The sequence below is a fragment of the Cnephaeus nilssonii genome, assembly GCF_951640355.1.
Source record: "Cnephaeus nilssonii genome assembly, chromosome: 6".
NCBI classification, from domain to species: Eukaryota; Metazoa; Chordata; class Mammalia; order Chiroptera; family Vespertilionidae; genus Cnephaeus; species Cnephaeus nilssonii.
The window spans coordinates 14,438,846-14,452,233 of NC_137077.1; the positions used below are offsets into that span (position 1 = coordinate 14,438,846).

At 42.8% G+C, this 13,388-nt stretch overlaps 1 protein-coding gene across 1 annotated transcript in view; it reads right to left on the minus strand.

Moving 5' to 3' along the window:
* Positions 1-13,388, minus strand: part of MYBPC1 (myosin binding protein C1) — a gene marked incomplete at both ends in the record, with an annotated part of 88,070 nt that overhangs the window by 61,464 nt on the left and 13,218 nt on the right. The window contains 2 exons of the mRNA XM_079775502.1: positions 2,666-2,707; positions 6,724-6,765. Coding sequence (XP_079631628.1) covers positions 2,666-2,707; positions 6,724-6,765 — 84 coding nt within the window. The remainder of the gene's footprint in view (positions 1-2,665; positions 2,708-6,723; positions 6,766-13,388) is intronic.

The following is a 13,388-nucleotide window of genomic DNA, read 5'->3' on the forward strand; positions in this document are numbered from 1 at the left end:
ATAAAAAGGTTCAGAACATTTCCGGGTTGTTGCATAAATATCTGGGAATATTAAGGCTGTATTGGTATGAATGACATTCTTTACAGTGACAGTCTTGGAGCTATCAACTGAATATATTTAAATTACTTGGATAGGGGACCAATTAAGTGTGAACATGTACTAATATCCAGGCATGACCATTTTCAATAGCTTTAAGTGAGTTGGTTGTACATCATCTATCTGTTTTGAGGACTATCTGTTCTGAGCACTCAATACACAGCATCATTGTCTCATTCTGAACCTCATTATTAAAAGTATGCATGGGGTGTTCATCATCCTGCCCAGACAATAGAAATAAAAATCTATCTAGATTACCATTGTCTATGGAATCAGCAGCTAAGCCAGAGCGAAAATTCAAATGTCCATTCCTTCTACAGGTACTTATTAGGAGATTGCCATGTGTGACTCTCTGGCAAAAACTAGTAAAAATTAGATGAGGGGCCCAAAGAGGTGGTAAGACATGGCACCTGACTGTCAAAAAGCTTACACCTGTGAGGGAAATAAATGAACCATTAATATGTGATGAAGTGGAGAAAAGAGTGATTGAACAACAGAGGCAGTAGGTCCAAGAGAAGTCAGAAGGAGGGAGATGGAAGTCAGGGGAAAGCTGTATAAAGAAGTAAAACCAAGCTGAAGGGTTAAATCAATTAGATGGACTGAGGATTGGGGAGGGTGAAGGGCAGGGAAGGACATTCTAGTCAATGCTGCAGAAAAGGTCTATTGCACTTGTCAATCTTGCTTATGCTCATGCACATCTTCTTTCTCAACCACAGCCATACAGACAGCAATGTTTATTGTGTGTATTCTTTGCTTAAGTGTTTTTCTTTGAAATTTTCCTGTCCTTGATGAAAGTGGGTAATAGTTGAAAGGTTTGTATATTTAGAAACAACTTCTATTTACCTACCTTCTTTATTTAGGGATGTCACCTTCTATCCTAAATTGATTTTCTTCCTAGGCATGTAGAGAAAATAGATACATGGCAATTTATGTATTTGGGCATGTGACTGTATGTGGCCACAGCCTTGCTTAACTTCTGCAAATGTCAGGGAAAAAAGGCTACTAATTTCAGGAGTCCCTCCCTAGTCATCTGGTCTGGCTCTTTCATCAAACTGCGTTCTCCAGAAAGAAGGGTTTTGTTGATTGGTTGACTGCTTGGTTGGTTGGTTGACTGTAATATACAGAAAGTCATTTTCTCATTTAAACACACAAATATAATTGGATGACTTTTCACATTAAGGGTCAAGCACAGGCTTTGTTTAAACGTTGACAGCTTGCCCTCTGGGATTATATCATCTGCTCTGTTGGTTGAGCCTTACAACCTGGCCCAGACATCTTTCCAAATTTGGAAACAGAGGTGTATGCCATCAGCTTTGTAGAGAATAATGTTACAATAACTTCAGCCAGATGTCCAAACATCCTTGAACCCATCTCATGGAAGGAGTTCTAGGAGTTTGCATTGTCTGCATTCCATAAGCAAATAACCTTCAGACCGTCTCATGTAGCCAGGATTAGTATTCAGGTTACTATCCATGGAAGCCACTGAAGGTCAAGGACAAAGTGAGTGTACTAACAACATTATGTGTTCATTTATGAGCGCATAAGTTCAAGTTAGCTGAAGAAAAGTTGTCCAATATACTGAAAGAAAGAAAAAGGTATTTTACTCATGTATAGAAGACAATAATATTGTAAGAATTAGGTAATGAAATATAACATAGTAAGAATGAAGGTACTTAACATTTGTGGAGTGGTATCCAGGAAAAAAGAAAAAGGTCTTATTATAGTCAGGAAATAATTGGCTATTCCAAAATTTAAACTATGTCATTCATTACACAAATAAGAATGAATGTATAAGTCATGATGCAAACATATAAAGCAGAATTGTCATATCTGCCTCTGTGAAAATTGTTTTTAGTAGAAAACTAATACTCCTTAGCTTAAGACAGATGGTCAGAAGTGACAATGACTTCCTCCATAGGGACACAAAGGAATTTGCATTTCACAGATCCATGTAATAAAGATTATATATTGTTTAGACTATCTACATATAAAGTAAAAACAATAATTTTGCAGAAATAAATGAGTTTCCAAATCAGTAAGGAGCAATGTGATGTTTGCTTAAGGTTGTCTTGTCTATCTATACGTCATTATATAAATCTACATGAATACATAGTGTTACAAAATGAGATGCTGGCCTTCAAAATTACTAGTGAAACCTGGAACAGTTTAGCACAGTGACATGAAAACATTCAATTCAAGAAAAACTGGGCAATCCAGATGAATTTCCAAATTGGTGTATTCCCCAGAAGACCAGACACCCCTTTTACTTCATATGCACATTGGGAATTAGAAACTACCAATTAATTTGCTGGCATCTCAACAAGTGCTTGTCATTTTTTTTTTTATCGTTGTTTTTCTTTTAGAAATGTGTGTAATAAAAATGGATCAAAGCATCATTTGCCATTATACTGACTGGGTTGTACAGATAAGATGAAAACAAGGAACACATAACCAGGCTGATGAAAGATAATGCAGAGAAATTCCATGGAGCCCCTCTGGCAACGTTTACTGACTTCTTTCTGCTTCTAATTTTATTGAATTCAGCTCCATTCTCCCTCCCTTCACTCACCTTTTGCTGGTGCAGTTCCGGCTTCCTTCTCTTTATTTGGTTCTGTGTGGAAAGTACAAGAACATTTTTCAAAAAAACTTATTTATTTATATGTTTTATTTATTTGTTTGTGTTTGTTAATCCTCACCAGATGATATTTTCCCATTGATCTTTTAGAGAGAGTGGAAGAAAGAGGGAAAGCCAGAGAGAAACATTGATGTGAAAGCAACCAAGGTACGTGCCCTTAACTGGAATCAAACCTGGGACCCTTTGGTCATCAAGCTGATGCTCTATCCACTGAGCCAAACCGGCTAAGGCAACAAGCATACTTTTAAAGTGTCTTAAGGAAAGTATTTTATTGTGTGATGGGCAAATGGGGGGGGGGGTTTAAATGAAAACAGACATATCATAAATGATACTAATATTCACTTATTATGCTGTACAGAAATGGTGAATTTGGGGAGTCTAATGTAGAGTGACATTCAACTGTTTATAAAGGCAATTAATTTGATCACTTTTGGAAAAAGTGTATGTATAAACATACAATACAGATTTTTGTTAAAATACTTTCAGCTCTGGGTTCATGTTAGAACATGCTGTCATGGAAGTGAATATAAAACATGGGTCATGCCCTAACTGGTTTGGCTCAGTGGATAGAGCGTCAGCCTGGGGACTGAAGGGTCCCAGGTTCGATTCCAGTCAAGGGCATGTACCTTGGTTGCGGGCACATCCCCAGTGGGGAGTATGCAGGAGGCAGCTGATCGATGTTTCTCTCTCATCGATGTTTCTAACTCTCTATCCCTCTCCCTTCCTCTCTGTAAAAAAAATAAAAATAAAAATAAATAAAATAAAACATGGGTCATGCTCCAGTGGTCAATTGGTTAACGCATGGTGCTTATAAAATGTGGGTCAATTCCTTGTAGATCCCAACAAGAGACTTACTGACTTTTTAAGGATGTTTGATCCATGTAGTGGTTCTAATAGTTTTTATTTCTAAATAATACTGCACTATCATGATCCTACTAGAGGCCCGGTGCACGAAATTTGTGCACTTTGGGAAGGGGGCATCCCTGAGCCCGGCCTGTGCCCTCTGGTAGTCCAGGACCCCTCGCTCCCTACCATCCGCCTGCTTGCTGCTCCTTACCGCTTGGCTCGCTGCTCCTTAGAGCTGCCGCAGAGGCGGGAGAGGATCCCACCACCACCGCTGTTCTCGTCAGCTGTGAGCCCAGCTTCTGGCTGAGCAGCGCTCCCCCTGTGGGAGCACACTGACCACCAGGGGGCAGCTCCTGCGTTGAGCATCTGAACCCTGGTGGTCAGTATGCATCATAGTGACCGGTCATTCTGGTCATTCCATCATAATGGTTGCTTAGTCTTTTATTATATAGACTAGAGGCCTGGTGCACGAAATTTGTGCACGGGGTGGGGGGGAGTGTCCCTCAGCCCAGCCTGCACACTCTCCAATCTGGGACATCCCTCTCAATCTGGGACTGCTGGCTCCTAACCACTCACATGCCTGCCTGCCTGATTGCCCCTAACCACTTCTGCCTGCCAGCCTAATCACCCCCAACTGCCCTCCCTGCTGGCCTGATCGCCCCCAACTGCCCTCCCCTGCCAGCCTGATTGCCCCCAACTGCCCTCCCCTGCTGGCCTGGTCACCACCAACTGGCCTCCCCTGCTGGTTTGGTCGCCCCCAACTGCCCTCCCCTGCTGGCCTGGTCACACCAAACTGCCCTCCCCTGCAAGCCTGGTTGCCCCCAACTGCCCTCCACTGCCAGCCCAATCACCCCCAATACCCTATTTCATATAGGGTATAAAATCTATAATTGTACAATAGTTTTAAATAAAATAATTTGGGACAAATATTAATCTTCTGGGTTGAGTTGAGTGCCAATAGTACAATATGATAGCAGGAAAATCATATTTTATCAGGTGAGACCATCTACTCCGCATTTCTCTCTGTTCAAAACCACATTAGTTTAGATACCTTCAAATGGTATCTGACTTGTGGTACATGTAAGAAAGAAATTCTTTCAAGCAAGAACTCTTTCTCTTTTTTTATTGAATATAGATCTGAATCTTAGTTAACTAATAAAGACACTTTGAGCAGAGTTTCGTAGGAGACTTGTTTGAGCAACAGGAAGTCAGTATTGTGCAATGACTATGAAATATGGCATAATAAGGGAAACTTTATAGTGGCCCAGTGACAGCTACTGATCTGAAGAACAGAAGGGAAAGGTTATATCTGTAATGGCCTGTAGGTCCTCAATGTACACAATGTTGGCAAAGATAACTCTGTATGGGCAAGAAGGAAACATACCAAAGGAGAAGTTCCTCAGAAGAATGTCACACATTTATATGGTTGAAAGAAAACTAAACTTGATTTCACCCCTGTTTAAACTCGTGGCACTGAGCCTGTTTCATTCATTTTGACACATAGCAATACTCTTCTATACTACTGGAGGGTTTGGGGCATGTGGTCTGGTATTCTTAGCTGGACAAAGGGGCTTCTGTGAGCAGTTAGATTTCTCAAACTGTCTTCCAGAAAATGATCTCCAGGGTGGAAGAACTTCATAATCCCCCTTACACATTTAATTGCAAAAAGATCACTAGCAACTGAGGTCTTATTCAATTCCTGCTTTCGACTAGGCTGGACTGGTCTACAGGGTCCTCCCACGCTTGTCTTCACACCACATTCTCAACTCAAGTAACATGCATTAAACCACATACCGCCTTGTGAAGTTCTTAGAGTTTTGCTTCATGTTTCAACATAGTGGCTGTAATTTACTGAATTGTTCCCTGGTCCGTGTTTTATTCTGTATGAGGCAGTAAGCACACTGAATACACAGAAATGTTTTCTAAGAGTTCTCCACTGCATCCAGTTCAGTTTGCTTGTACCCATTATCAATAAGAATCTGGTAGAGAGCCCAGTATCCTTCTGAAGGGTTAAGGCAGAGTTACAAAAAATGTTCAATTACCATTTACGTTCAATATTACTTCGTGTACAGCATAGTGGTTAGACAATCATATACTTTACAAAGTGTTCCCTCTAATATCTCCACTACCTACCTGACACCACACATAGTTATCAGAATATTATTGACTAGTCCCTTTGCTGTACTTTACATTCCCACGATTATTTGGTAACTACCCATCTGTACCACTCAATCCCTTCACCTTTTTCATCCAGGCCTCTGGAAACCATCAGTCTATTCTCTGTATGTACAGTCTGTGTGAATAATTCTTTAATGAATGCCAGTTTCTCATCCTGTTCAAGGAGGAAGAGATGCGGGAAGGCACTTTGATGTCTTCATAGGAAAAGGTACATCGCCTCCATCTTGAGGGTCATTTGCATGGTAGACAAATGACTCTGGAGACCCATGCTGGGAGTTTAACATTCCACTCAGGCCTGTCGTCCTTTCAGTCTTGTTCTCTTCCTTGGGTCCATGTAGGTATAAAAGCTGACTTCACCTGGTGTGTGTCACTGGGCACTGTCTCTACCTGCCAAGTTCACTGGAACTCTTTACTCCTTGTTTTTTTGTTGCCACCTGGTGGACAACAGGATACTAAGGACTGGAGAAATTGGTTCTGATGTTGAGACTCAGGCCACCAAATCTTCCGAGAAACTCGCTGAGGAGTTTCTGGAGGTGCTTGATGGTGGCAGAGTCCAAGTCCCCAAGGGGCTGCTGATCTTCCAGAACCGAGGTGGGATCTGCTCTCCACTCTCACAAGAAGGATGTGCGTTTTGTTTACTCTGAGCTTATGTGAAAAAGCCCTGCAAAGCCGTCAGCCCCTCGGAGGCCCAGCCCCCACAACACAAAAACATCAGCACAACTACAGTTTGGGCATAACTCGAAGGGTTTTACAAGTATATGACGTGTCATCTAAATTAGATCAACGTGAGAGGGTTATATGGACACAACGTATTGTTATTATTGTTATTATAAACCCACGACAACTGTGGTCATCCACTTTCTCCATAGGAGTTAGAGTAAAGCTCCCAGCTTCACTGAAGGCCAAATCATGCCGGAGAGACATTCTGGATTTGCAGCCCGAATGGGTGAGATAGTGTCTTTACTTACCTTCCGGGGGTGGGGCTGGGGCTGGAGCTGGCACTTCATTTTCTAGAAATGAAAAGAGTAACGTACGTGTTAGGCTCTTGTAACACAGAGCTACGTTTCATAGCCCCTGGCTGCACTAAAGTCTAGGCCGTCATCTTACTGGTACTAACAAGAGGGATGAAGCAGGTAAAACATCAACCTGTGGCATCAAGAGGCCCAAAACACGATGCCTTTTGGTGTATGGTGTGGGGTGAGCATCTAAATGGTATTGTATAGCCCAGCCAGCATGGCTCAGTGGTTGAGCGTCAACCCATGAACCAGGAGGTCACAGTTCAATTTCTGGTCTGGGCACATGCCCGGGTTGCAGGCTCTATCCCCAGTTGATCAATGATTCTCTCTCCTCATCATTGATGTTTCTATTTCTTTCTCCTTCTCTCCTCCTCCCTGAACTCAATAAAAATAAAAAATAAAATAATATTTTTTATAAAAAATAAATGGTATTGTATACATTTGCAAGGAGATGGCAGAGACTAGGGATGGATAGAGCACAGGTAAAATGGGGATCCAGGTGGCAGGGTCATATGCCCGGAGTAGATGTCCACCTACACTTATCCAAAGGTTTTAGAGCTCTGGTTTTGAGGTTTTATACTTGGCTTTAGAGATCCAGAATTATAGAGCAGTCTGGCAGTAAAGTCTGTTAAAGAAACTTCTGTTAAAGAACATTCTATGTCCAAGTCCCTAAAGGCACACCCCGTGACCAAAGGGCATAGAATTTCCCCTGCTGAGTCCCGGCGGATGCCCAGGATTGGGGATTAGTGACCTGCGCGTGAGGACCAGCTGCTCCTCCTCCAGCGCAGGAAGACGCAGTTAACGAAGGCGATCTCTTTTGCAATTTTCTTCTTGACAATTAAATATCAAAGCAAAGTTTTTATATTATAGGCACTCTGTGGGATCCCGGGAGCTTTATCTTTGTCTGGATCTACGATTTTCCACATTTTTCCACAAGTGGCTCTTTCCAAGCCAAGAGGACAATACCTCACAACCAGTGGTGTGGCCCAAGAGTCATTTCTATGAGCAGGCCAAGCTCCCTGTTTCAGTCTGGGCAGACAGGAGTGGGCACCGAAGAAGGGCTAGATGTCATGGCAACAGAAAACAAGAAAGGAGAGATGCAGGGCTGCCAGGATGTAGCAACGTCTTCTTCCATCACTAATTTTTTTGTGTGTGTGCCAGGTATAAACTCCAATCGAAATTTAAAAATGATTTTCATTCAGATGATCATATAAATATATTACTATTTAGTAATAAGGTAGGGGGAAAATGACTAAATGGAAAAAGACACACACACATATAGCCCTAGCCAATTTGGCTCCGTGGATAGAGCATTGGCCTACGGACTAAAAGATCCCCGGTTCGATTCCGGTCAAGGGCACATACTTTGGTTGCAGGCTCCTCCCTGGCCCGGGCCCTGGTCGGGGTGGGTGCAGGAGGCAACCAATCTCTGTGTTTCTCTCACATCAGTGTTTCTCTCTGTCTTTCCCTCTCTCTTCCACTCTCTCTAAAAATCAAACAAACAAAAAAATCCACACATATAACCTTTCAGATTGGCAGACGATAACGTGACAGGATGTCATGTGGCTTAAAGATACAGTGAAAGACACGTGTTCCATAGATGGCATCTTTCTTCGCCACATCATGGAAATGATCTTTAGTGCCATTGGCAACCAGAAGACAAAGCCCAGGGTCAAAGCATTTTATTTTCAGAGTTCTGAGTGCAGAGGTGGAAATCTAATGTTGAGCTCTCAGCTTTGGGTGAGCTGATTCAGCACATGGATATCAGAATACTGAGAGCGAGAAGCCCATTTCTTTGACATGCTATCTCTGTTGCCCATTGCCTGAGGACCTCTTCCTGGCTCTCTCTGCAGACAAGTTTCTCCTCCCTCCAGTCTGTTTTTAAAAAACTATATTTTTATTTATTTCAGAGAGGAAGAGAGAGGGAAAGATAGAAACATCAATGATGAGAGAGAATCATTGATCAGTTGCCTCCTGCACGCCCCCTAATGGGGATCGAGCCCGCAACCTGGGCATGCACTCTGACTGGGAATCTAACCATGACCTCGTGGTTCATAGGTCAATGCTCAACCACTGAGCCACACCAACTGGGCTCCCTTCAGTCTCTTTCCCCACAGCTGCAGGGATTACTTAGGCGAAGCTGGTTTTCATCCTGTTATTCTACACGAGAGGGTCCTGTTACCTATTTGGTTAGGTCTAGGCCCTGGAGGTTAGCATTCAAAGCCACTGTCAGCGGCCACTTCCTCCCTCTCCCTCCGGGCGGCCCCTCTGTTCTAGAGCTGGGGTCTCTCTTCGCCTTCTGACCTTTCTGCCACTGAGAAGAGTGATGATCTTCTTCCCAACAGACTTTTTGTGTTTTTCTCTACGTGGGATTGTGTCAGACAGACTTGGGTTTTTGAATCCTGACTCTACGCCCTATTAGTTGTGTGACCTGGGCAATTCCTTAATCTCTATCAGCTTGGTGTCCCCATCTGTGAAATAAGAATAATAAGATAAAAGACCTCCGAGGGTGCTAATCCTATGTAAAATACTCAGCAACGTTCCTGGCATGTAGATAGAGCTCTATAATTTACAGCAATAACTATTACCACTATTGTCTGATAGTAATCTTGACCTACCTTTTTGACATTTCTTATAAGATACTCAGAGCTAATTATTCCATTGTGTTCCTCTCCCTTATTTTCTTGGAATTCTGGGCCACATCATAATACATTCTTCATTCATTAATTATTTTTCATTAATCTTCAGTTGTCTTTGTATATTTATGTTTCTTTTCCCTCACAACAAAATCAGAACAGGGATCTTTCATTTTTTTTCTTTTCTTCCTGGTACCTCATTTACTGCCAAAAACACATTAAGTGTGCAGTGAATTGATTAAAAAAAAACTTAAGAAGGGCTTCTTTGGTGATTGCACATAAACTATCAAATTGGTGGTACTTTCTCAGCATCTATGTAAACAAAGGCCTATTTTGTAAGGGAAGCTGTAGTTACTTAAAATCCAGTTTTGGAAGTAAGGCCAAGGGTGAATTCTAATCAAATAAATAAAATTGAATAGTCTTGAACACTGAAACTGTAAATGTGCCCTGAATATGAGTTCTCCATTTCCATTGTGTCTGAATGCCCCAAATCAAAACAAAGTGAGAATTTAAAGGGCTTAATTCCACTCCCGAGAAATCCACATAGCATAGGTCATTACCGGATAGTCAGAACAACAGAGACTTAGGATATAAATGCTAGTACATTTTTAGAAAGGTTGCAGGAAGGAAAAACAGAAAAATTCAGCTTACCTGGTAGGTAGGCAGAGCTAGAACTTCTCCTTCTTAAAACCATAGAAAATCCATTACTTTACAGCCAGTGAAGGAATAAATAAAGCACAACCACTTTTTGGCACCCACCACACGTAGGACCTAGTGTATATTAATTCTTACCATCCTTACAACTCTATGCCATCAGTGCTATAATTACCCCCATTTTGCAGAAAGAAACTGAGGCCAGGCGAGGTCCCACAGCTCCTGAAGGGTGGCCCAGGTCTGCCTGACTCAGAACCTGGGCTCTGCAGCCTGGTGCTGCATTTCCCCTCTCAGATGCTCATACTTGTGGAGCAGAAGTAAACGGATGGCCTTTTCAGAGATACTAGAGGCCTGGTGCACAAAATTCGTACACTGTGGGGGCGGTATCCCTCAGCCTGGCCTGTGCCCTCTCGCAGTCTGGGGAGCCCTCAGGGGATGTCTGTGGGCCTAAGCTGGCAGTCGGACATCCTTAGCACTGCCACAGAGGTGGGAGAGGCTCCCACCACCACCGCTGCACTTGCCAGCTGTGAACCCGGCTTCTGGTTGAGCGGTGCTCCCCCTGTGGGAACGCACTGACCACCAGGGGGCAGCTCCTGCATTGAGCGTCTGCCCCCTGGTGGTCAGTGCGCATCATAACAACCAGTCATTCTGCAGTTCAGTCTGTTTGCATATTAGACTTTTATTATATAGGATTACTGCATTTCCCCCACCGAATTGACTGGTCTTAACCTATTGAACGCCATAAGCATCTGTAGACCCAAGCGGCAGACCTTCCCCACACGCCACACAAATCTATTTAAAAAAAATGTTTTCCCTAAGTGGCAGCTCTGACCAAATTTAAAATCATTTTGTTGTGACAATTTTCAGCCAAAAATATTCAAGAACACCTGAATTATGAGTAATATATTTATAATATTCATTACAAATTGATTTTTTTAAATTAAATTCAAAATTCGTGGCGTGTGGGGATGGTTTCCGTTTTGGATGCATGGCAGTTATTATTGCCATGGCCACACAGCCTCAGGTGGATGTTGCCTTGTCTGTAGGAGTAGAGCGTGCCTTAAGCTCCTAGGCAATGGAAATAATAGCAGAATTTATCTCAAGGGTTGTTGGCAGCAATGAGTGAGTTCCTGCAGGGGCAGGAAACATGGTACACCCTGTATATGTTTTATCCCTTCTTGGTTATCATCATCATTATCAGAATTTTACTCTAACACACATTGTCTTTCCACACATGCCACCTGCTAGGGTTTGGCCTTATTTCGAGGTCTGTGGGCTGTGTCATGTTCTAGAACACGTCTGATATTGGGGTGGGAGGTGAGGAAGCATCTGGGAAGCGAACAGAGGACTCTCACTCTCCTACTATAAAATGGTAATAACTGATTTTGATGACATTTACATGCATGATATAGAGTGTGCACAATGTAGATAACTCTATCAATCAATCCTGGTGGGACAGAAAAGATAAGAAAATGAACTCTCAATAGTTTTCAGTGCATGTGAAACAAAAAATACCAGCTGTCTTAAACCGGGAGAGATGGGGAACCAGGAGTAGCGAAGGCCAAGTGGCACATGACTTAGACTGAACACAAACCATTGAAGGTAAGTCTCAGGGGCCAAAACTCTCTTACTTTAATTCACACCTGGGTCTCTGACTTTGCCCATAGCTTTGCCCACTCCTCTAATAATCATTAGCATGTTCTCAAAATTCATTGGCTGCCTCTGTAACAATAATTCATTCACAGCAATTTCCACAGGATCACATTGAATAGGGCCTATAGAGGAAGGTACCCATGCAACTGGAATTCATTGAGCTCCCATATGAATTTAATAAGAACGGCGGTGCTTATACTAGTAAATGAGGCTAAGATGAGATGCCAGTGTTTAAGAAGCTCACAGGTAAATGAACTTCCCTTTCTACCAATTTACTCACTGAACCGAATATTTTGAGGTAGCTTGCTCTCTCAAAATATTCTAAATGCACCACCTCCAGGCCCCTCTAGTGCTTTTGAAACTGCAGACAGATCATCTATAGGGATTTGGTCAAGTGCACATTCTGACTCTGGGTTCAAGATTCTGCATTTCTAACAGGCTCCCAGGTGATGCTAATGCTGCCGGTCCCTGACACACACTTAGAGAGACAAGGCTCAGACTATGCCCTGACTTTCACCAAGTCCCCTCCATTTCAAATGCCATCGTGAATGCGAAGGGTTTACAGTAGGTGGAGAGCTTTCTTCTCTCTTTGATCACAAGCTTCTTGAGGACAAGGCCTGTCTCCTCCTCCTTTTCAAAGTCTGCACAGCAGCTGCTCCATAAATATAGTTGACTGGCAGCCTGTTCCTACCCGCACAAAAGGCCCTTCCCCTCACTGCCAGGAAATGAAGACTGGCCCCTGGCACTCTAAGGGCAGCTTTCTTCGTCTGTCTTACCCACAGGGAACACTATGTCTCCCATTGGTGACCCTCCCGCTGGCTGTATGCTCACAAGCATTCACCCAACCCCATCATTTATATTTCTTCTTACTGTCAACACCTCTTCCATTTCTTAACAAGGGCAGGAGAGCAATTAGGACTAGAGTTTTGGCCGTCAATGACAGTATACCCCTTGCCTTTCTAAGGAATCCCCCCTTTCAAAATCTGGGCTGCATTTCTTAGCAAAAAGCCCCCCAGACAGGCATGGGCAAGCATGCCACCTCTGCTGTCAACTAGTTTAGCCTTGCTGTGACTATCGGAAGGCACCTGGCCTTGGGAAGCTCTTGAGATTTAGAGCAAATGGGTATTTATTCCGGGGAGGTTCTACTACATCTCTGCTTTTTCAAAAGCCAAAGGGCAAATTCCATGCAACTTTTCAGCCATGTGAGGAAAGGTGGCTCTTTGCCTTCATCCCATTGTCTGCATTAGAAAGCAGACCAGCAGGATGGACTAAAGAAGCAGGGATATATAAGTTGCTGTTTTTATTTATTTTTTTAATATACCTTTTTATTGTTTTCAGAGAGAGAAACATCAATGATGAGAGAGGAACATCAATGATCGTTGCCTCCTGCATGCCCCACACTGGGAATTGAGCCCACAACCTGGGCATGTGCCCTGACCAGGAATTGAACTGTGACCTCCTGGTTCATAGGTCAAAGCTCAACCACTGAGCCATGCCAGCCAGGCTGTTGCTGTTTTTAAACTTTTCCTTTTTTTTTTTTTAACAAAAAGAAGAAACTAAATACTCTAAAAAGTTAAGCCCAAGGAAATATTTTAATGGACAATGTGAAAATGAATTGGACTCTGAACCAGCAAGTCAAGCGAGCTCCTTCCCCTTTTGGCAAGCACGACTGCT